The 18508-nt window shown below is 36.3% G+C and overlaps 1 protein-coding gene across 1 annotated transcript in view; it reads left to right on the top strand.

The window, feature by feature from the left end:
- The window catches only part of ADGRV1 (adhesion G protein-coupled receptor V1), a gene marked incomplete at its 5' end in the record, with an annotated part of 528497 nt that overhangs the window by 39015 nt on the left and 470974 nt on the right, over positions 1-18508 (top strand). Inside the window, 4 exons of the mRNA XM_082623775.1 lie at positions 3786-3912; positions 4565-4782; positions 5301-6044; positions 8271-8644. Of these exons, the coding sequence (XP_082479901.1) occupies positions 3786-3912; positions 4565-4782; positions 5301-6044; positions 8271-8644 (1463 nt within the window). The remainder of the gene's footprint in view (positions 1-3785; positions 3913-4564; positions 4783-5300; positions 6045-8270; positions 8645-18508) is intronic.

Raw genomic sequence — 18508 nt, 5'->3', positions numbered from 1 at the left:
CTTAACTTACTGTGTTTGGGGTCTCCTTTTCGCATACTGCAGGTTTGTAGTTCCCATTGTTTTTGGTGTCTGCCTCCAATGGCTAAGGTTGGTTCTGTAGGTTGTGTAGGCTTCCTGGTGGAGGGGACTGGTGCCTGTGTTCTGGTAGATGAGTCTGGATCTCGTCTTTCTGGTGGGCAGAACTGCGTCCGGTGGTGTGTTTTGGGGTGTTTGTGACCTTACTATGATTTTAGGCAGCCTCTCTGCTAATGGGTGGGGTTGTGTTCCTGTCTTGCTAGTTGTTTGGCATAGGGTGTCCAGCACTGTAGCTTGCTCTTTGTGGAGTGGAGCTGGGTCTTAGTGTTGAGATGGAGCTCTCTGGGAGAGCTTTCGCCGCTTGATATTACATGGAGCTGGGAGGTCTCTGGTGGACCAGTATCCTCAATTCAGCTCTCCCACCTCAGAGGCCCAGGTCTGACACCCAGCCGGAGCACCAAGACCCTGTCAGCCACATGGCTCAGAAAAAAAAGGAGAAAAAAAAGAAAGAAAAAATAAATAAAAAGAAATAAAGTTATTAAAATCAAAAATAAAAAATAAAAAAATTATTAAAAATAAAAAAATTAAAAAGTAATTAAAAAAAGAAAAAAGAGAGAAAGAAGAGAGCCACCAAACCAAAAAACAAATCCACCAATGATAACAAGCGCTAAGAACTATACTAAGGAAAAAAAGGAGAGATGGAACCCTAGGTCAAATGGTAAAAGCAAAGCTACACAGACAAAATCACACAAAAAAGCATACACATACACACTTACAAAAAGAGAAAAAGGAAAAAAAAATTTATCTTTTGTGAAGTCTGAGGTCTTCTGCCAGCGTTCAGTAGGTGTTCTGTAGGAGTTGTTCCATATGTAGATGTATTTCTGATGTATTTGTGGGGAGGAAGGTCATCTCCATGTGATACTGCTTCGCCATCTTGAAGGTGTCTCAGGAATTTTATTGCAGATGACCTCATCATCTGAGGGGCTCACACACCGCCACGGTGACCACCTTCGCCTGCCGTCCAGTACCCTTCATGGTGACTGCGGCCACCACCGCCGAGCAACTGACACTAACAACTAACTACTCGCCCTATTTCGCTATCGTTATTTACTTTGATGGTCAAATTGTCCCAGATTTGGGCAGTGGTAGCCTGTTCAAGATGACTTTTTTGTCTTTGTGACCTGTCCCTATTATACTGTGAGCATTTTCTTACTTCCTGGAACAGCAAGCTAGTCCAGACTCCTACTTTTCCTGTCAAAACCCTGAAATCAGTCATTTTTTCAAGAAGCCCTGACTCCTCTTAGTGAGGAATGTTATTTATCTATTTTATTATTATTATTATTTTTTGGCTGCGTTGGGTCTTTGTTGCTGCATGGAGGCTTTCTCTAGTTGCAGTGAGCAGGGGCTACTCTTTGTTGCGGTGCATGGGCTTCTCATTGCGGTGGCTTCTCTTGTTGCGGTGCATGGTCTCTAGGCGTGCAGGCCTCAGTAGTTGTGGCTCACGGGCTCTAGAGGAAAGGCTCAGTAGTTGTGGTGCACAGACTCAGTAGTGGCTCGCAGGCTCTAGTGCGCAGGCTCAGTAGTTGTGGTGCACGGGCTTAGTTGCTCCGCAGCATGTGGGATCTTCCCAGACCAGGGCTTGAACCCGTGTCCCCTGCATTGGTAGGTGGATTTTTAACCACTGTGCCACCAGGGAAAGCCCAAGAATGTTAAGTAGAAAACAGGACCTCGGCACTAGGTATGCTTATTATTATTGAGTTTATGGTCCTCCTAGGCCCTCTTAAAGAGATAGGGAATATATGTATGTATGTATGAATTTATGTATATACACACCACATTAACATCTGTAGTTCTGTACCCAGCTGTATACATTGAAGACCGTTAGTTCACCTAGGGTCTCCATTTCTATCCAGTATCACAAGTTTCATTCTAGTTTTCATATTTATCTCTTCCTCCCCGGTAATGAGAAATCCAGCTCCCATTATCTTTAATATCAATATATTTACTTATTTGATTAATTCACCTTGTGTGTAACCACTTTCCCATTGCTTCGTTTACCTTCTTCCCACAATGAGTCTGCTTTTCTTACTGCAGTAGTGTTCTAGCTTCCTGCTCTAGGCCAACCCCCTACCCTCATGTGGATGCTCTCCCACTCCATTCAGACTCCAACATCAAACCCCAAGCTTTTCTCTGTTGGAGATGTCTTCCTTACCCTGCGTGAGCTCTAACCTTGTGTTGGGTCACTGTGGTGTCGTATCCCTAACTCACAGTATGCATGCCTACGTTGTGCTCTACCTCTTAGACTGAAATATCAAGAAAGAAGAAGAGGAAAAGAAAGAGATCACTTAATTTTTGTTTGTGCTGTGTTTATCTTTCTCCCTATTCCTTTGTCTCTCTATTTGTGTCTTTCTTCCTATTTCCCCTCCTCTCCATTATTTTCAATACCACCTATGACATGTTGCATAACAAATGTACATTATAGCAGAACCCTGCCAAAATTAGGCGTTCTTGTTTTATTTGTTTTTGTTAGATTTTATGATATATTTTAAGTTATTTTATTCCTGCATAATGTCAGGATTTTCTATACAGTGATTTACTGTCTGTTTTTATGTTTTTTTCCTCTTTCCATTTGCTAATATTATCAAGTAAGGTTGAGTACAATTGTATATTTATATAAATTATTTTTAATGTGCTGGTTTGCCACGTATTTCTGTTTCTCTAATTTTAGTTTTAGGTGTTGACCTCGTCTAATTTTCAAAGTTTTATTTGTGTCAGTTCAGCAAACTTTGATAAATACCAATGACTGAGCATCTACCCTGCTAGAGGATGAAATTGATTAAGAAGCATTTGTACAAGAACTTAACAGTAATATTGTGTGTGTGTGTGCCTGAGTGTGTGTACGTGTCAGTGTGTGTGTGTATTAATATAAGGTGATAATCACTATGCCAGATTGACAAAGTGTGAAGTGCTGTAGGAACACAGTGGAGGATGCACTTAACTTGGGAATTCAAGGAAGAATTCCCCGAAGAGTTGTTGCTTGAGCTGGTCCTGATGAGTGAAAAGAAGTGAATAAAGGTTGGGAAGACTTTTGCTCACAGAGGGAACAGCTCCAGTAAGAGGAAAAGCTATGGACCTCAGGGGAGTGATTAGAAGAGACCTAATTTATTGGCTGTAATGGTGCTAACATGCTGTGGAAACAATTGGAGTAGAAAGGAATCAAGTTCAACACCATAAAGATTGCTTTGTTCTATGTATGATCAGATCAGACTCTGCTGCCTAAAGGTGGAGATCTAAATGGAAATAATTGGGTTGCCCAAAAGGTTCGTTCAGGTTCTTCCATAAGATGTTATGGAAAAACCCGAATGAACTTTTTGGCCAATCCAATATTTAAGCCAGTGATTCTAATTAATATATCTTATGGGGTAATACTTTCATTAATTTTTATGAAATGAAAGAATCTACCTCAAAATGTTGAAATTTGATAAAGTTATGTTTTTAATTTCTAATTAAACTATTGAGGTGATATTCCTATTGCAAAGAAAAATATCATGTATGTTTTTCAGTAAAGTAGTTCTGTAATTAAACATTTCTTCAGAGACAGGTCACATTAAACTTATTTAGGCATCTCTTTCATTTATTTATGACCTTCAATGAGGAAGTTCTTCCTGGAATTTGAAACTTATTTTAAATTGTTTCTTAGTTTAAAAATACAAATTTAACAATAAGTCAAGTACTTTTTTGTTATTTTGACTTTTCCATTTTTAATTTAGGTGATACAGTAGTATATCAATTTGGAATAGCTACAGTGATAATTGAAGCTAATGATGACCCAAATGGTATTTTTTCCTTGGAGCCCATAGACAAAGCAGTAGAAGAAGGAAAGACTAATTCATTTTGGTAAGCATACTTGGACAAGCAAATTCAAAATTGGTTAAAATAAAATAAAATCTTTACGTATGCAAAAATTTGAAACATTGTTAATCTTTCAAAATTAAAAAAATGGTTAAGAATGGAATAATTTCAAAGTTGGTAGTCTGAATGAATTGTAAACTTTGTTTATGCTGTTTCCACTTGTTAAAAAAAACCCCGACACTTTAGATGGAAAGCAGATAATACTCTCCCCACCCTCCTTTACCCCACTTCTGTTCCTCATCAAGACTGAGGGACTTCAATTATTCAAGGTCTTCTGGAATTCTTCTTTCAAATGATATGTGACTACCCTCACCCTAGGCTTTGCTTTTGAAGAACTTTTGCCAGTTCTCATCTAAATATTTTTTGATTGGATTTATCTTAGAATTTATCTTTCAGTTTGGACTTCGAAGATTATGATTTTTAAGACTGCTTCTTTTTATTATTTAAAGTTCTACTTCATTCTTCCTTTTCGATGAGATTCTTCATGGTTGCTCAGTAAGAACTGGCTGGCTGGTTTATATTAAAGATGATAAATAGACAAAGTGTATTTCTGAGATAATACAGAAAGTTCTCAGTAGAGTTACTCACTACTTATACATTTTTCATAAAAAATCATTTTCTTTAATTTGTTATACAGGATTTGGAGGCACCGAGGACACTTTGGCAATGTTTCTGTGGCTTGGCAGCTATTTCAGAATGATTCTGTTTTGCAACCTGGACAAGAGTTCTATGAAACTTCAGGCACTGTTAACTTTATGGATGGAGAAGGAGCCAAACCAATAATTCTCCATGCTTTTCCAGACAAAATTCCTGAATTCAATGAGTTTTATATTTTAAAGCTTGTAAACATTTCAGGTACTGTGTTTTCTCATCTCTTTTATTTTACCACCAAAATTTACTATTTTATGCTGGAATAATTAGAGCTGTATAGAAAATACAGTTAAATGAAGTTTTATGGATGGAGACATATCCATCCTCAAACTTGTAAATAGATTTTTTTCCACACCAAATAGAGTATCTCAAACAAAACATTAATGGTAGTTAGGAAGTACAGATTCATGGTAGCTTAAAGTTGGTCTTCATACTATAATTTAAATAATCAATTTTCCCATCACTTTTGGTTTTAAGCATGGGAATTAAACCTTTCTAGTTAGTATCCTCTTTTCAGGCTTGACTGGTTGTTAATGAAATTATACTGAACCAGAATACCCTTGAAAATGTGGTGAAAGCCATATGGTGACACTATTGTTCATTGATTAACAAGTAAATTACTTAATGAGAAGTTTGCTAAACAAATTCTTTTTGTCTTCATCTTGTGCTAAAAAGTACTCCCAATTCTGGTTTTTCATTCCTTATAAATTATCTTATTACAGGTGGGTCCCCAGGTCCTGGGGGCCAACTAGCAGGAACCAACCTCCAGGTGACAGTAATGATTCCATTCAATGATGATCCCTTTGGAGTTTTTATCTTGGATCCAGAGTGCCTAGAGAGACAAGTGGCAGAAGATGTCCTCTCAGAAGATGATATGTCTTATATCACCAACTTTACCATTCTGAGGCAGCAGGGTGTCTTCTGTGATGTACGAGTAGGCTGGGAAATACTGTCTAGTGAGTTCACTGCTGGTTTGCCTCCAATGATAGATTTTTTGCTGGCTGGAATTTTTCCCAGCACTGTGCATTCACAGCCGCACATGAGGCGTCACCATAGTGGAACAGATGCTTTGTACTTCAGTGGACTAGAGGGTGCATTTGGAACTGTTAATCCAAAATACCATCCCTCAAGGAACAACTCAATTGCCAACTTTACATTTTCAGCTTGGGTAATGCCCAATGCCAATACGAATGGATTTGTTATAGCAAAGGATGATGGTAACGGAAACATCTACTATGGGGTAAAAATTCAGACAGATGAATCCCATGTGACACTTTCCCTTCATTACAAAACTCTGGGTTCCAGTGCTACATATATTGCCAAGACAAGAGTCATGAAATACTTAGAAGAAAATGTTTGGCTGCATCTTCTAATTATCCTCAATGATGGTATAATTGAATTCTACCTTGATGGAAATGCAATGCCCAGAGGAATCAAGAGTCTAAAAGGAGAAGCCATTACTGATGGTGAGTGTTATCTTTACAATTAGGACCCTGAATTTTGAGTTTTTAAAAATTTTGACTTCTTAAAAAGGCTAGTAGGTATTTAAAAATCTGCTTGTGTATTATTGGTTTATTTTTTTAAATAAAACTACACGTCTACCAAGACCATAAGTTCTGTGCTGAGTGTTGCAGAAATGAATGAGGCAGTCTCTGCCCTTAAAGTACCTGAAATAGGCTCTGGGAGAGAGGTGTGCAAACAGATCACTTCAACACATTGTAGGAAGAAAGAAAAAATTAATAAGGAAGAAAGAAAAAAATTCCTCTTGTGATAGTAGGAGGGATGGGTGTGATATTCCAGGTAGAAAAGGGAACAAAGGTGTAGAAGTGTGAAGCAGAGTATTGTATCTGGAGAACTGCTGTCAGCTCAGTGTTCTAGAGGTAAAGGGTGGTGGAGATAAGGTTAAAGAGGAATCAAAAGAAAATCATATTGAACAATCCAGCAATTACAGGGGTTTATAGTATCAGGAGTTAAATAGATGAATTCTGTGGTGTGCTTTAAAGAGAGAGAATCTTTGTCTTTAAGCTGAATTATGTGCTGTTTCCTTGAGAAACACACTTGTTTGCATGTTTATGTACAAATATCAGTTATTTCTGTTACAATCACCAGTTCTCTCCCAGGCCCTCTATCCTATAGTTTGATTCTGTTTTTTTATTTAGTAGGAAAGTAGAGCAGAGCTTATATACCCTTGAAAATATCTTAACAGAATATTTTCCTTCTGAACCTCCTGCATTAGATATCTGGTTGTATTTTTTCTTTCCTAGTAGGAAAAAAGATGGGAAAAAGAACAACATACACACACTACTGATTTCAGCCTGAAGAACTGTGCTTACAACAATCTGTGGCATTCAATTATTAATCTTTTGATTGTGTGAATATATACATATGTCTGTTAACATTGATGTTAACATCAGTTTTTTTGACATGATGTTAACCACCATGATGACATGGTGGTAGAATGGGAAAGATTGGGGAAAGTAAGAGCTGGTGTTTCTTTATGTAGCTTACTGCAAGGAACTTATATTGTCTATATAATTTGTAACTTAGAAATAAAATTGAAAAGGTATATATATATATTTAGGTTATTAATGAAATACAGGATATTTTATGTATATTATAAAATATACAAAAGTGTATATAGGTGTACAGGTAGATGAATTAAAAAAATTTTTAAATTCATCAGTTTCAGCACTCCATGTAACCAGCCCCCAGATCAAGAAACAGTGTTCCAGAAGCCCTCTTTGGCTCTTCTCTAGTCATTGACTCATCCCCATGCCCAACTACTATTGCCATTTCTAAGAGCATAAGATTAGTTTTAAATCTTTCTAAAATTTATGTACATAGAATTGAGCAGTGCGTACACTTGAGTGTCTGGGGTTTGTTCAGTATTGTGTGTGAAGTTCATGTGTATTTTTGTCTATTGTAGATATTTCACTCTCATTACTATATAGTCAGTCCAGAACCTCTGGAGAAGGCATGGAGGCAATCCCAAATCACTGCCAAACTCTCATCTTACATAAATATCTTAGTTGAGTTATTGGAGAGGGAATAAGTAAAGTAATAAGAATTGGTGAATTCCTAAAAAGGGTTATTATTGATGCATAGTAAAGAGTTGAGCTGCATATTGTTACTATCATGAAAAAGTCCTTAAAACTCATATAATGTTGTTCCTGGGAAGGAATATTTCTTTTTCTACATTTATTGCATTAGTTGTTTGGATTAAAAGTTAGTTTTGGTCCACAAAAACTCCTTCTGCTGAATTCTCACAACTTCATTTAACTCAAGGTGAATTTCTAACAGATCAAGAATTGAAGTTCTCAAAGGATGGTAGTACTAAAGTTTTAAAATTGTGACTGAATTGAATCATTCCATTCTTAGATGTGCAGGGAAATTTTTAGATTTCCCAGAAGAAATGTCTATCCAAATATATACATATACATATGTATATACACATACATACGCATGTACAATATATCCTTTGGTACAAAATATCTTAAATCCCAGCGATTACTTTACTGATTCATTTTTCATTATAATAGATAGGCTTTATTTAATTGTGTTCTAGTTATGTGAAAGCTTTACTTACCTAATAAGACTTTTTAATAAAATCGCTTCACTTTCTGAATCACACTTGTACTTTAGGACAGGATAGTTGTGGTTATTGTAGCATTTAAACCCATTTCTAATTTCAGGTCCAGGAACACTGAGAATTGGGGCAGGAGTGAATGGCAATGACAGATTTACAGGTCTGATGCAGGATGTGAGGTCCTATGAGCGGAAATTGACCCTTGAAGAAATTTACGAACTTCATGCCATGCCAGCAAAGAGTGATTTACACCCTGTTTCTGGATATGTGGAATTCAGACAGGGAGAAACTAACAAATCATTCATTGTTTCTGCAAGAGATGACAATGAAGAGGAAGGAGAAGAATTATTCATTCTTAAACTAGTCTCCGTATGTGGAGGAGCTCGCATTTCTGAAGAGAATTCTACAGCAAGATTGGTAATACAAAAAAGTGACAATGCCAATGGCTTGTTTGGTTTCACAGGAGCCTGTATACCAGAGGTAAGTAGTGAGTTTGGTGAATTTCAGAGTTAAAAAGTTCATCGTGCGTGGATTTGTTTGGGAGTGGGCTTTCTTTCATTTGGTAAGATTGCCTGAGTATTGACGCTAGGCCCAGAAGTATGCTATAGCCAGCGGTGCAAACGTAAATTATAAGGTCTTTTCTCTTGTAAGTTCACAGTTTGAATCAGAAGCTTAATAAGCTGAGATAAGTAATAATAAGTTAGCAAATGAAACTTTAGCAATTATCTTTAAAGTTAATGCATTTCACAGAATGCATAATTGTACTCCACATGTAATTTACGTTTTGGCTACTGTGTAAGTAAATGAAATAATATATATTGAAAGCTTCTATGAATAATTGTAATTGAGACTTTATTAAAATACGATTTTTTGAGGGTTTTTTTCCCCACATATGAAACGTTCTTAAGTAGTTACAGTGTTCGTCCATGTTGGATGTAAATGCCTTTCTTATCACCCATCTTGGCCAGCTTAATTCATTAGGCAGCTTTACTACCCTTATCAGTCCTTTCCAAGCTTTCAAGGATTCGTAATCATCTTGGTTTCCTGTTCAGTAATGTGAGATCTTATGAAACCGCTTCACAGGTGTTCTGTGTGAAGCAACAGCTCAGTGTCCATGAAAGGATGCCAACGAACAAGAGAGGCTTTCCTTTTGCAAGTTGATTCTTGTAGGTTTAGAGGGGTGCATATGTAAATTGAAGCAATTAAGAAAAACATGAATGGGTAGAGCTTGAAAAAATATCTAGGTCATAGGGCTCATTGTATCAATAGTTCAAATTGGGGTGCCTGGCTCTCTGGAATGTTTTATTGCCCCTCTTATTCTTTGGTTTGGTGACAGTCATAAGAGATCTTCAATAAATGTTCTTTTTCTATACCAGAAATAGAATATCCTAAACAGGGAGGACAAATGTCATATAAATCTATGACTTAAAAGAGAAATATGTTTATCTATAATGATAATACTTTTAGATACTTAGTTGTCAAAAGAACTTTACATGTTAGTTTTTTATGCACCTTTCTGACAATTCATAATGTAGCTGCAACAAATATTAATTATTACCTTCTCCACTTCATAGGGTTAGAAACGGCAGCTTAGAGACCTGAGAAAATAACTTACCCTAGTTGAATTAAATGAGATAGGACCAAAACCTGATTCAGAGTGTGGCAATTACTAGTATTTAATAAATACTAATTTTCTCCCCCTGCCTTCTTTTGTTTCTAAGATAACAGTGGGAAAAACTGGAATTTGAACTTATGTCTTGTGAATTCTAACCTGTTGTCTTTCCCCCATGTACGTTTGATATCATCGTCTCTATTTTTAAAAAGAGGAAGTGACTTCCATCAGGTTGTGAGAACCATTCTGTGCCATCTAAAATCAGCTTCCCTTCATATCGCTTCATGACCTGGCACCTGCCTATGGCTCTGACTTCTTGTGTAATTCTCCTGTTTGGTCAGTATGTTTCAGTCAGACTTGCCTTGTTTCATTTCCAATCTCAGGGCATCAGCACTTCCTAGCCTTTCAATCTGGAACGCTCCTATTCCACATCCTCAGAATTAGTCATTCAAGTCTCAGCTCCAAAGACATCTACTCAGTAAAGACTTTTTAATTTAAAGTAATCCTCCCACTTCTCCTAACTGGTCACTCTCCATCCCTTCACCTAGTTTTACTTTTTTTTTGTAGCATTGATCACACGCTTCAATTCCGTATGTTATTAATAAGTCTGCTTATATACCGGCTATCCCTTTCTACCACAAAGGTGAAAAAGCTCTGAGTGTGACAAGGTTTTATTATTGTTCATATTGTATCTCTAGGACCTAGCATGGCACATAGTAGGTACTCAATAAGTCTTTGTTGAACTTGTGAATGTATTTTATTTTATTTTATTATTTTTTTTGCAGTACTTGGGTCTCTCACTGTTGTGGCCTCTCCTGTTGCGGAGCACAGGCTCCGGACGCGCAGGCTCAGCGGCCATGGCTCATGGGCCCAGCCGCTCCGCAGCATGTGGGATCTTTCCAAACTGGGGCACGAACCCGTGTCCCCTGCATCGGCAGGCCGACTCTCAACCACTGTGCCACCAGGGAAGCCCCCTGTGAATGCATTTTAATATCAAGACATGAAAAGGCTCATAGTTCAAATAACAAACACATCTAGATTCAGCTAAACTGCATAAACAACCAAACTGAAAAACAAAACAAAACAATACATAAGTTTTTAAAACCTGCCTAAAATGAGTAGTTTTTGAGTGTTTCTCTGACTTTCTGGACCATTATAGTAAGTCTTCAGTGCTGGCTTATCTCACAATTTCCCTTGATAGATTGTGTTGGTGTTGGTTTAGTTCCACCTAGGTATGCACCTTTGTTCCCAGATATTTCAGAATTTGAACAGGGCCAGTCAACCATTGATTGCAGAAGAGAGGAATAGAATACATCTATACTGGAAAGAGTAAAGTTTAGATGGTTAATATAGGGAAAATGTTGTGTCTAAAAGATCAGATATTGGAATTTGATTGTCAGGAAGATTATAGAATTTTCATTCCTGAAAGTCTTAAGAATTGAAGTATAAAACTCTTACTTTCATCTTGGTGTGATCTGAGACGGGAGTGATATGAAATATTTTTGTCGTGATCACCATCATCAATATTTATTGATTGCTTACTGAAGTCATTCTCAAAGTGTAACGCAAGGACCCCTAGGGGTTCCTGAGATCTTTCAGGAGTTCTACAAAAGTCAAACCTAATTTTGTAAAATGCTATGATGTCTTTTTCATTTTATTGACATTTGCACTGCAAAAGCAACGGTTGCCGAAACTGCTAGCTGCTAGTGCCTTTGTATGAATCAAGGCAGTGGCACCAAACTGTACCAGTTGTCATTGTTTTATTGATCACCACACACCTGTAGTTTAAAAGGTGAATATTTCACTTGAGTATATTTGATGAAACAGTACAAAACATTAATTTGATAAAATTTCTACCCTTGAATACCCACCTTTTTAACATTCCATATTGTGAAATGAGAAGCACAAATAAAGCACTTCTGCTACATTAACAGAACATGATAGTTGTGAAGAAAAGTGTTTGTGCAGATACTGAGTTGTGAGCTGAACTGGCTGCTCTTGTCGTAGAACAGAATTTTTACTTGAAAAATGACCAACAAAGTTTGGTTATTCAGACTTGGGTATCTGGCAGGCATTTTCATGGAAATGAATGAAGTGAGTCAGTGACTACCTGGAAAACAACTGATAGTATTTGTTACCAGTGATAAAAATTTGAGCTTTCAAACAAAAATTAGGGTTGTTGGGACATTTTACCTGCCAAAGTGAGCCTGATGGTTTCCCAATACTTAAAGACTTTTCAGATAAATTGATAGTGATATTAGCAAGTGTGATTTACTTATTTTGTATAATGAAATACATCAACATTTGGAAGACCTGTATAACTCAGTGAACCAGTATTCTCCAAATAATCCACGTGTATCGTTACAAAATCATGCATGGGTAAAGATTGATTTAAAGTGCAAGGTACACCAATGGGTTTTAATGTATTAGAGTATGATTCCACATTGCAACTAAACTACCACTTGTCAAATTTTGGTATAATATTGAGGAAGAATACCCACAGCTGTCTGAAAAGACTATTGTAGTCCTCTTCCTTTTCCAGTTATCTATCTATGTAAAGCTAGATAGTCTTCATATACTTCAACCAAAATAACAAATAGCAACAGACAAATTGATTACAAATGGAGATATGAGAATCTAGCTGTCTTCTATTAAGCTAGACTTTGAAGAGAATTGTAAAAATCTAAAAGCAGTGCCCCCATCATTAATTTTTTGTTTTAGAGAATATAGTTAGTTTTCATAAAATATGTTGCTTATGTTAACATGAGTTTATTATTGCTATTTAAAATGAGTTAGTATATCAATATTTAATTTTTTTTCAATTTTCATTCATAAAATGGTAAATATCAGCAGATTTCACCAACATAAGCAAGGAATTCCTTGGGGTTCTCAGTCATTTTTATGAGAGCTCAGGAGTCCTGAAACTAAAATATTTGAGAACTGGTGGTTTATGCCTGGAATTATCTTGAGTTTAAATTTTATGGTTATTTGCTTCATTTTCAGAAATAAAAACCACTGTCACATCCATAGATTCTTCTGCATTGTGATGTTTCAGTGACATTGAAAAGTTAACTTTTTTCTTATTCGTCCAAAAATGCTGAAGCCGATAGGGATCGTTTAAAGACTTCTCTCTGAATTATGTTATGCTTTTACATTTTTCATAGATTCGTATGACATAAAGTAATATTAAAGTTAAAATGGGGCTTCCCTGGTGGTGCAGTGGTTGAGAGTCCGCCTGCCGATGCAGGGGACACGGGTTCGTGCCCTAGTCTGGGAAGATCCCACATGCTGTGGAGCGGCTGGGCCCGTGAGCCATGGCCACTGAGTCTGTGCGTCCGGAGCCTGTGCTCCACAGCAGGAGAGGCCAGAACAGTGAGAGGCCCGCGTACCACAAAAAAAAAGAAAAAAAAAGTTAAAATGAAAGCATAATCAGATCTTAAACAAATAATGAAAATATGTAGAATATGACATAGTCTACTTGTTGGCATATTGAAAGAGATGAGATTATTTTGTGATTTGTTTCCTCCTAACCAGGTACACCGTGTCCTGGCAAATAGCAGGTGCTTAATAAATTTAATTGAAAGAATGAACAAATGTAGTTTAGAGCCCTGGTGGGGTATGCCAAATAATTCTTTGTCTTCCTAGTGGGCTCCATATTGAGCAGATGGCTGATTTTTGTTGGACGTATTGCCTAGTAGTCACATTATCATGTTGCCTTCCTGTGTTTTGTTATTCATTGTACTTAACAGTGTTATTTTCTCTCCACCTTATTTTCGCACTGTTTTTTTTTATGTCCTGCAGTCTTGTATACCACATAATTATAAAGTTGCTTTTCCTAATGATTCATAGAATTTGCTAGTCTTATTTTACTTTTACAACTAATATTTAGATTATGTTTTATATTTATAAACTCATGGCTTAAGAATAAATTTAGAGATATTTTAAGAGGATCTTTGTAAAAACGAGAATATTACTTAACTTGGACTGTGTTTGTTTTTACACGCCTGCCCTATGTTATGTGAATAGATTCCTTTAGATATAAGTGATATTGGTATAATCTGATATTACAGATCATCAGCCAAGCATGAAACAAAATAAATAATTAATTCGATGTGTAATTGTTTAGCTTTAATCTTCTATCTCAATAGAGAAAGCCAAATTCATGTCTTGGAATAGTGTATTATTTTTTCTAGGAAAATGTATTTAAAAAACTCTTCTCATTGTTAACCTTTATAATTACTTTTCTGATGATCTGAAGATGTGTCAAGTTCCTGACTCAAAAGAGAAAACAGTAGCAGCTGCTACTGTTTCTTGTGAAAAACTGAGTGATGATGGTTCTGATGATTATTACTTGATGTTGTGCTCCTTCATATATATTGGCCTATTTGGAATTACAATATTTGATAGAATTCGCCTGTGAAGCTATCTGGTCCTGGACTTTTGTTTGTTGGAAGCCTTTTAATCACAGTTTCAATTTTATTACTTGTGACTGGTCTGTTCATATTTTCTATTTCTTCCTGGTTCAGTCTTGGAAGGTTATACCTTTCTAAGAATTTGTCCATTTCTTCCAGGTTGTCCATTTTATTGGCATAGAGTTGCTTGTAGTAGTCTCTTAGGATGCTTTGTATTCCTGTGGTGTCTTTTGTAACTTCTCCTTTTTCATTTCTAATTTTACTGATTTGAGTCATCTTCCTCTTTTTCTTTATGAGTCTGACTAATGGTTTATCAATTTTGTTCATCTTCTCAAAGAACCAGCTTTTAGTTTTATTGATCTTTGCTATTGTTTTCTTTGTTTCTATTTCATTTATTTCTGCTCTGCTCTTTATGATTTCTAACTTTGGGTTTTGTTTGTTCTTCTTTCTCTAGTTCCTTTAGGTATAAGGTTAGATTATTTATTTGAGATTTTTCTTGTTTCTTGAGGTAGACTTGTATAGCTATAAACTTCCCTCTTAGAACTGCTTTTGCTGCATCCTATAGGTTTTGGATTATCGTGTTTTCATTGTCATTTGTCTCTAGGTGTTTTTTGATTTCCTCTTTGATTTCTTCAGTGATCGCTTGGTTATTTAGTAACGTATTGTTTAGCCTCCATGTGTTTGTGTTTTTTACGTTTTTTTCCCTGTAATTCATTTCTAATCTCATAGCGTTGTGGTCAGAAAAGATGCTTGATATGATTTCAATTTTCTTAAATTTACTGAGGCTTGATTTGTGACCCAAGATGTGATCTATCCTGGAGAATGTTCCGTGCACACTTGAGAAGAAAGTGTAATCTTCTGGTTTTGGATGGAATGTCCTATGAATATCAATTAAATCTATCTGGTCTGTTGTGTCATTTAAAGCTTGTGTTTCCTTATTAATTTTCATTTTGGATGATCTGTCCATTGGTGTAAGTGAGGTGTTAAAGTCCCCCACTGTTATTGTATTACTATTGATTTCTTTTAGAGCTGTTAGCATTTGCTTTATGTATTGAGGTGCTCCTGTGTCGGGTGCATATATATTTTTAATTGTTATATCTTCTTCTTGGATTGATCCCTTGATCATTATGTAGTGTCCTTTCTTATCTCTTGTAACATTCTTTATTTAAAATCTATTTTATCTAATATGAGTATTTCTATTCCCGCTTTCTTCTGATTCCATTTGCTTGGAATATCTTTTTCCATCCCTGCACTTTCAGTCTGTCTGTGTCCCTAGGTCTGAAGTGGGTGTCTTGTAGACCGCATATATATGGGTCTTGTTTTTGTATCCAAGCAGTGAGCCTGTGTTTTTTGGTGGGAGCATTTAATCCATTCACGTGTAAGGTAATTATCGATATGTATGTTCCTATGACTTTTCTTAATTGTTTTGGGTTTGTTTTTGTAGGTCCTTTTTTTCTCTTGTGTTTCGTACTTAGAGAAGTTCCTTTAGCGTTTGTTGTAGAGCTGGTTTGGTGGTGCTGAATTCTCTTAGCTTTTGCTTGTCTGTAAAGCTTTTGATTTCTCCATCGAATCTGAATGAGATTCTTGCTGGGTAGAGTAATCTTGGTTGTAGCCACCGCAGTGAGAAGCCCGCGCACTGCAACAAAGAGTAGCCCGGGCTCACCTCAACTAAAGAAAGCCTGCACGCAGCAACGAAGACCCAGTGCAGCCAAAGATAGATAAATAAGTAAATAAATAAATTCAATTAGGTGAACATTTTAATAGTAGAAAAGATCTTTTAATTATCTATTCTCCATGTCTTAATCGTCTTCTTGTATTGCAATTCCATCCTCTGGTCTGCTATTTCCCAAAGTGCTGTGTGTGGATGGCCTTGGTTGGAAATATCTAACGCATTTTGCTGGATACCATTCCTGAATCAAGACCCCATTTCTGAGTCAGAATCTCTAGTGGGGGATGGGATGGGAGGCAAAAAGCTGAATTTTAAAAATGTTTTAAAATGGAAAATATCATACGTACAGAATAATAGAAAAAGTAGAATAGTCACCCCAGTGACCCATCACCTAGTTTCAATATTTATTAGCCTTTTGCCAGTCTTGTTTCTTATTTTTTGGCTGAAATAGTTTTTAAAGCAAATGTCATGCATTATGTCATTTCTCTGTAAATTCATAAGTATGAAAGGTGGATTTTTACCAAGCATCCCATGTCATTTTTTTTAATGGATTCTTGGCTCTTAAAGCTTCTTCCCTTGTTAAAACTTTACAGAGTTTACTTTATTGTGTAAATTATTAATTTATTAAAATTTCTATGCAATTTTGATATATAGCACACATCTGCACATATTTGTATTGAATATGGACAGTCTTTTTTTCTCTTCTTTTCCAAACTGAAAATAGTTAGTAGGTGATAGATTTTAATGAAGGCTTTACTGAATGAAAGTGTGGTTAGATAACTTTTCCCCATGTGATTCCTGCAAGCAAAATGCTTAGTCCTGTATGCTGCATGATAATGTCATTGACTTGGTAAAAAGCTATAAGAAAACATCATATTCCTTAGTGTATCTTTGGATCTAATTAATCTATGTCTCTTGCTGAAAGGGAAAGGCTGAATACTCATATGTTGGGATTAATGACTTATTAAGTTAACTCATTCAAAATAGTCATTCTGATTAAAATTTGGGGTGGGAAAATGGAGCAAATATGTCCCCACTGCGATAGGAATCTAAATACATGGGAATTTGCTTTTTTTAAATATGCAAGCATATAAGTTTCTTGATAAAATAAGGGAATGTTTTTATGTGGCATTTTTTGTTACTGTGTTTGTGTGTCTGTATTTTAAGAGGAAGAAGTATAAGATTTTTTTAGCACTTACTATTTTACTAGGTACCATGTAAAGCACTTGTTTAACCTCAACCAAAATCCATGAGACATTGTGATCTTCGTTTTAAGAAGAGATCACTTAGACGGAGGACTTTTGGTAAGTGGTGGAGTGAAACAGGCAAACAGGACTGTTTGACCTTAAAGCCATGCTCTTTCCACCACACGTGTTTGTATACCATTCAGCTATGATGAAAATGCTGATGTAAATGTCTAAGTGGAAATTAAATTAGGTGCTGTGTTGAGCACCTGTGTCTTTGCTGCTTCCTCTTCTCTCCAGCCTCTTAGGGTTCGAGGGCTCCACCTTCAGAACAGTTAATTCTGCCATAACATGATAGATGGGTTCCTAAAAATCACCACACTGTACCAAATCGCATAGTGAAAAACACAAGAACTTATGGGAAAGATGGGTTAGGCGAACGCTATCCAAAAATTTGCTCAGTGATGTATGAAAAGAAAGGAAGGGACCTAATAAAAAATAGGTTTACACAATAAGTGTTTAATTCTTAAGTATGATAATAAATATGGCATATATCTTGAAAAAACCTTAAGTTTGCTTGTAGAAGTGAGCATCAGAGGAATATAGCTTGCGTGCTACTGTGAAGTGATGGAAGGAGGTTTATTCGAAATCAGAGGGAAAGTTGCCACATTCACTGCAGATAAATGTGGCTGGTGACAGATGCGTTGAACTGAGGTAACTGGTAGATGTTTGGGTGTGTGTGTGTGTGTGTGTGTGTGTGTGTGTGTGTGTGTGTGTGTGTGTGTGTGTGTGTGTGTGTGTGTGTGTGTGTATTCCCATGTGGCTTGTTTCAGGTGGTACAGTTTTCTTTGTTCACCATGTTTCTTGTGGATGAATTTATACGTAAACAAATGTGAAATATGTTCAAAGTGCTCCCTGATGTATCAGTTGCATTGGAACAGTTTCATTTCAAAACCAGTGTTACAGAAGAACTGATTGTACTTGGTCCTTTTCTATCTATACTTGCTTCCCTCATTGTCTTATCCAGTCTTTAAATATAATTTATGTAATGGCCTTAAAATATACCATTTGTATATGGCCTTAAAATACCAGGCCATATGTTAAATACCATAACATTTTTACAATGTTATGCCAATCTCTGCTCTACAGCAAAGTGACTCAGTTATATACATATATACGTTCTTTTTAAATATTATTTTCTATTATGGTTTACCCCAGGAGATTGGATATAGTTCCCTGTGCTATACTGTAGGACCTTGTTTATCCATTCTAAATGTAATAGTTTGCATCTACTAACCCCAAACTCCCAGTCCATCCCTCTCCCTCCCCCTCTTCCCCTTGGCAACCACAAGTCTGATCTCTGTCTGTGAGTCTGTGTTTTGCAGATAGGTTCATTTGTGCTGTATTTTAGATCCCACATATAAGTGATATCATATGGTATTTGTCTTTCTCTTTCTGACTTACTTA

Source organism: Mesoplodon mirus (genome assembly GCF_964341445.2).
Source record: "Mesoplodon mirus genome assembly, chromosome: 5".
Classification (NCBI taxonomy): Eukaryota; Metazoa; Chordata; class Mammalia; order Artiodactyla; family Ziphiidae; genus Mesoplodon; species Mesoplodon mirus.
Note: the sequence above shows the minus strand (reverse complement) of the source record. Positions and strands in the feature narration are given on the sequence as shown.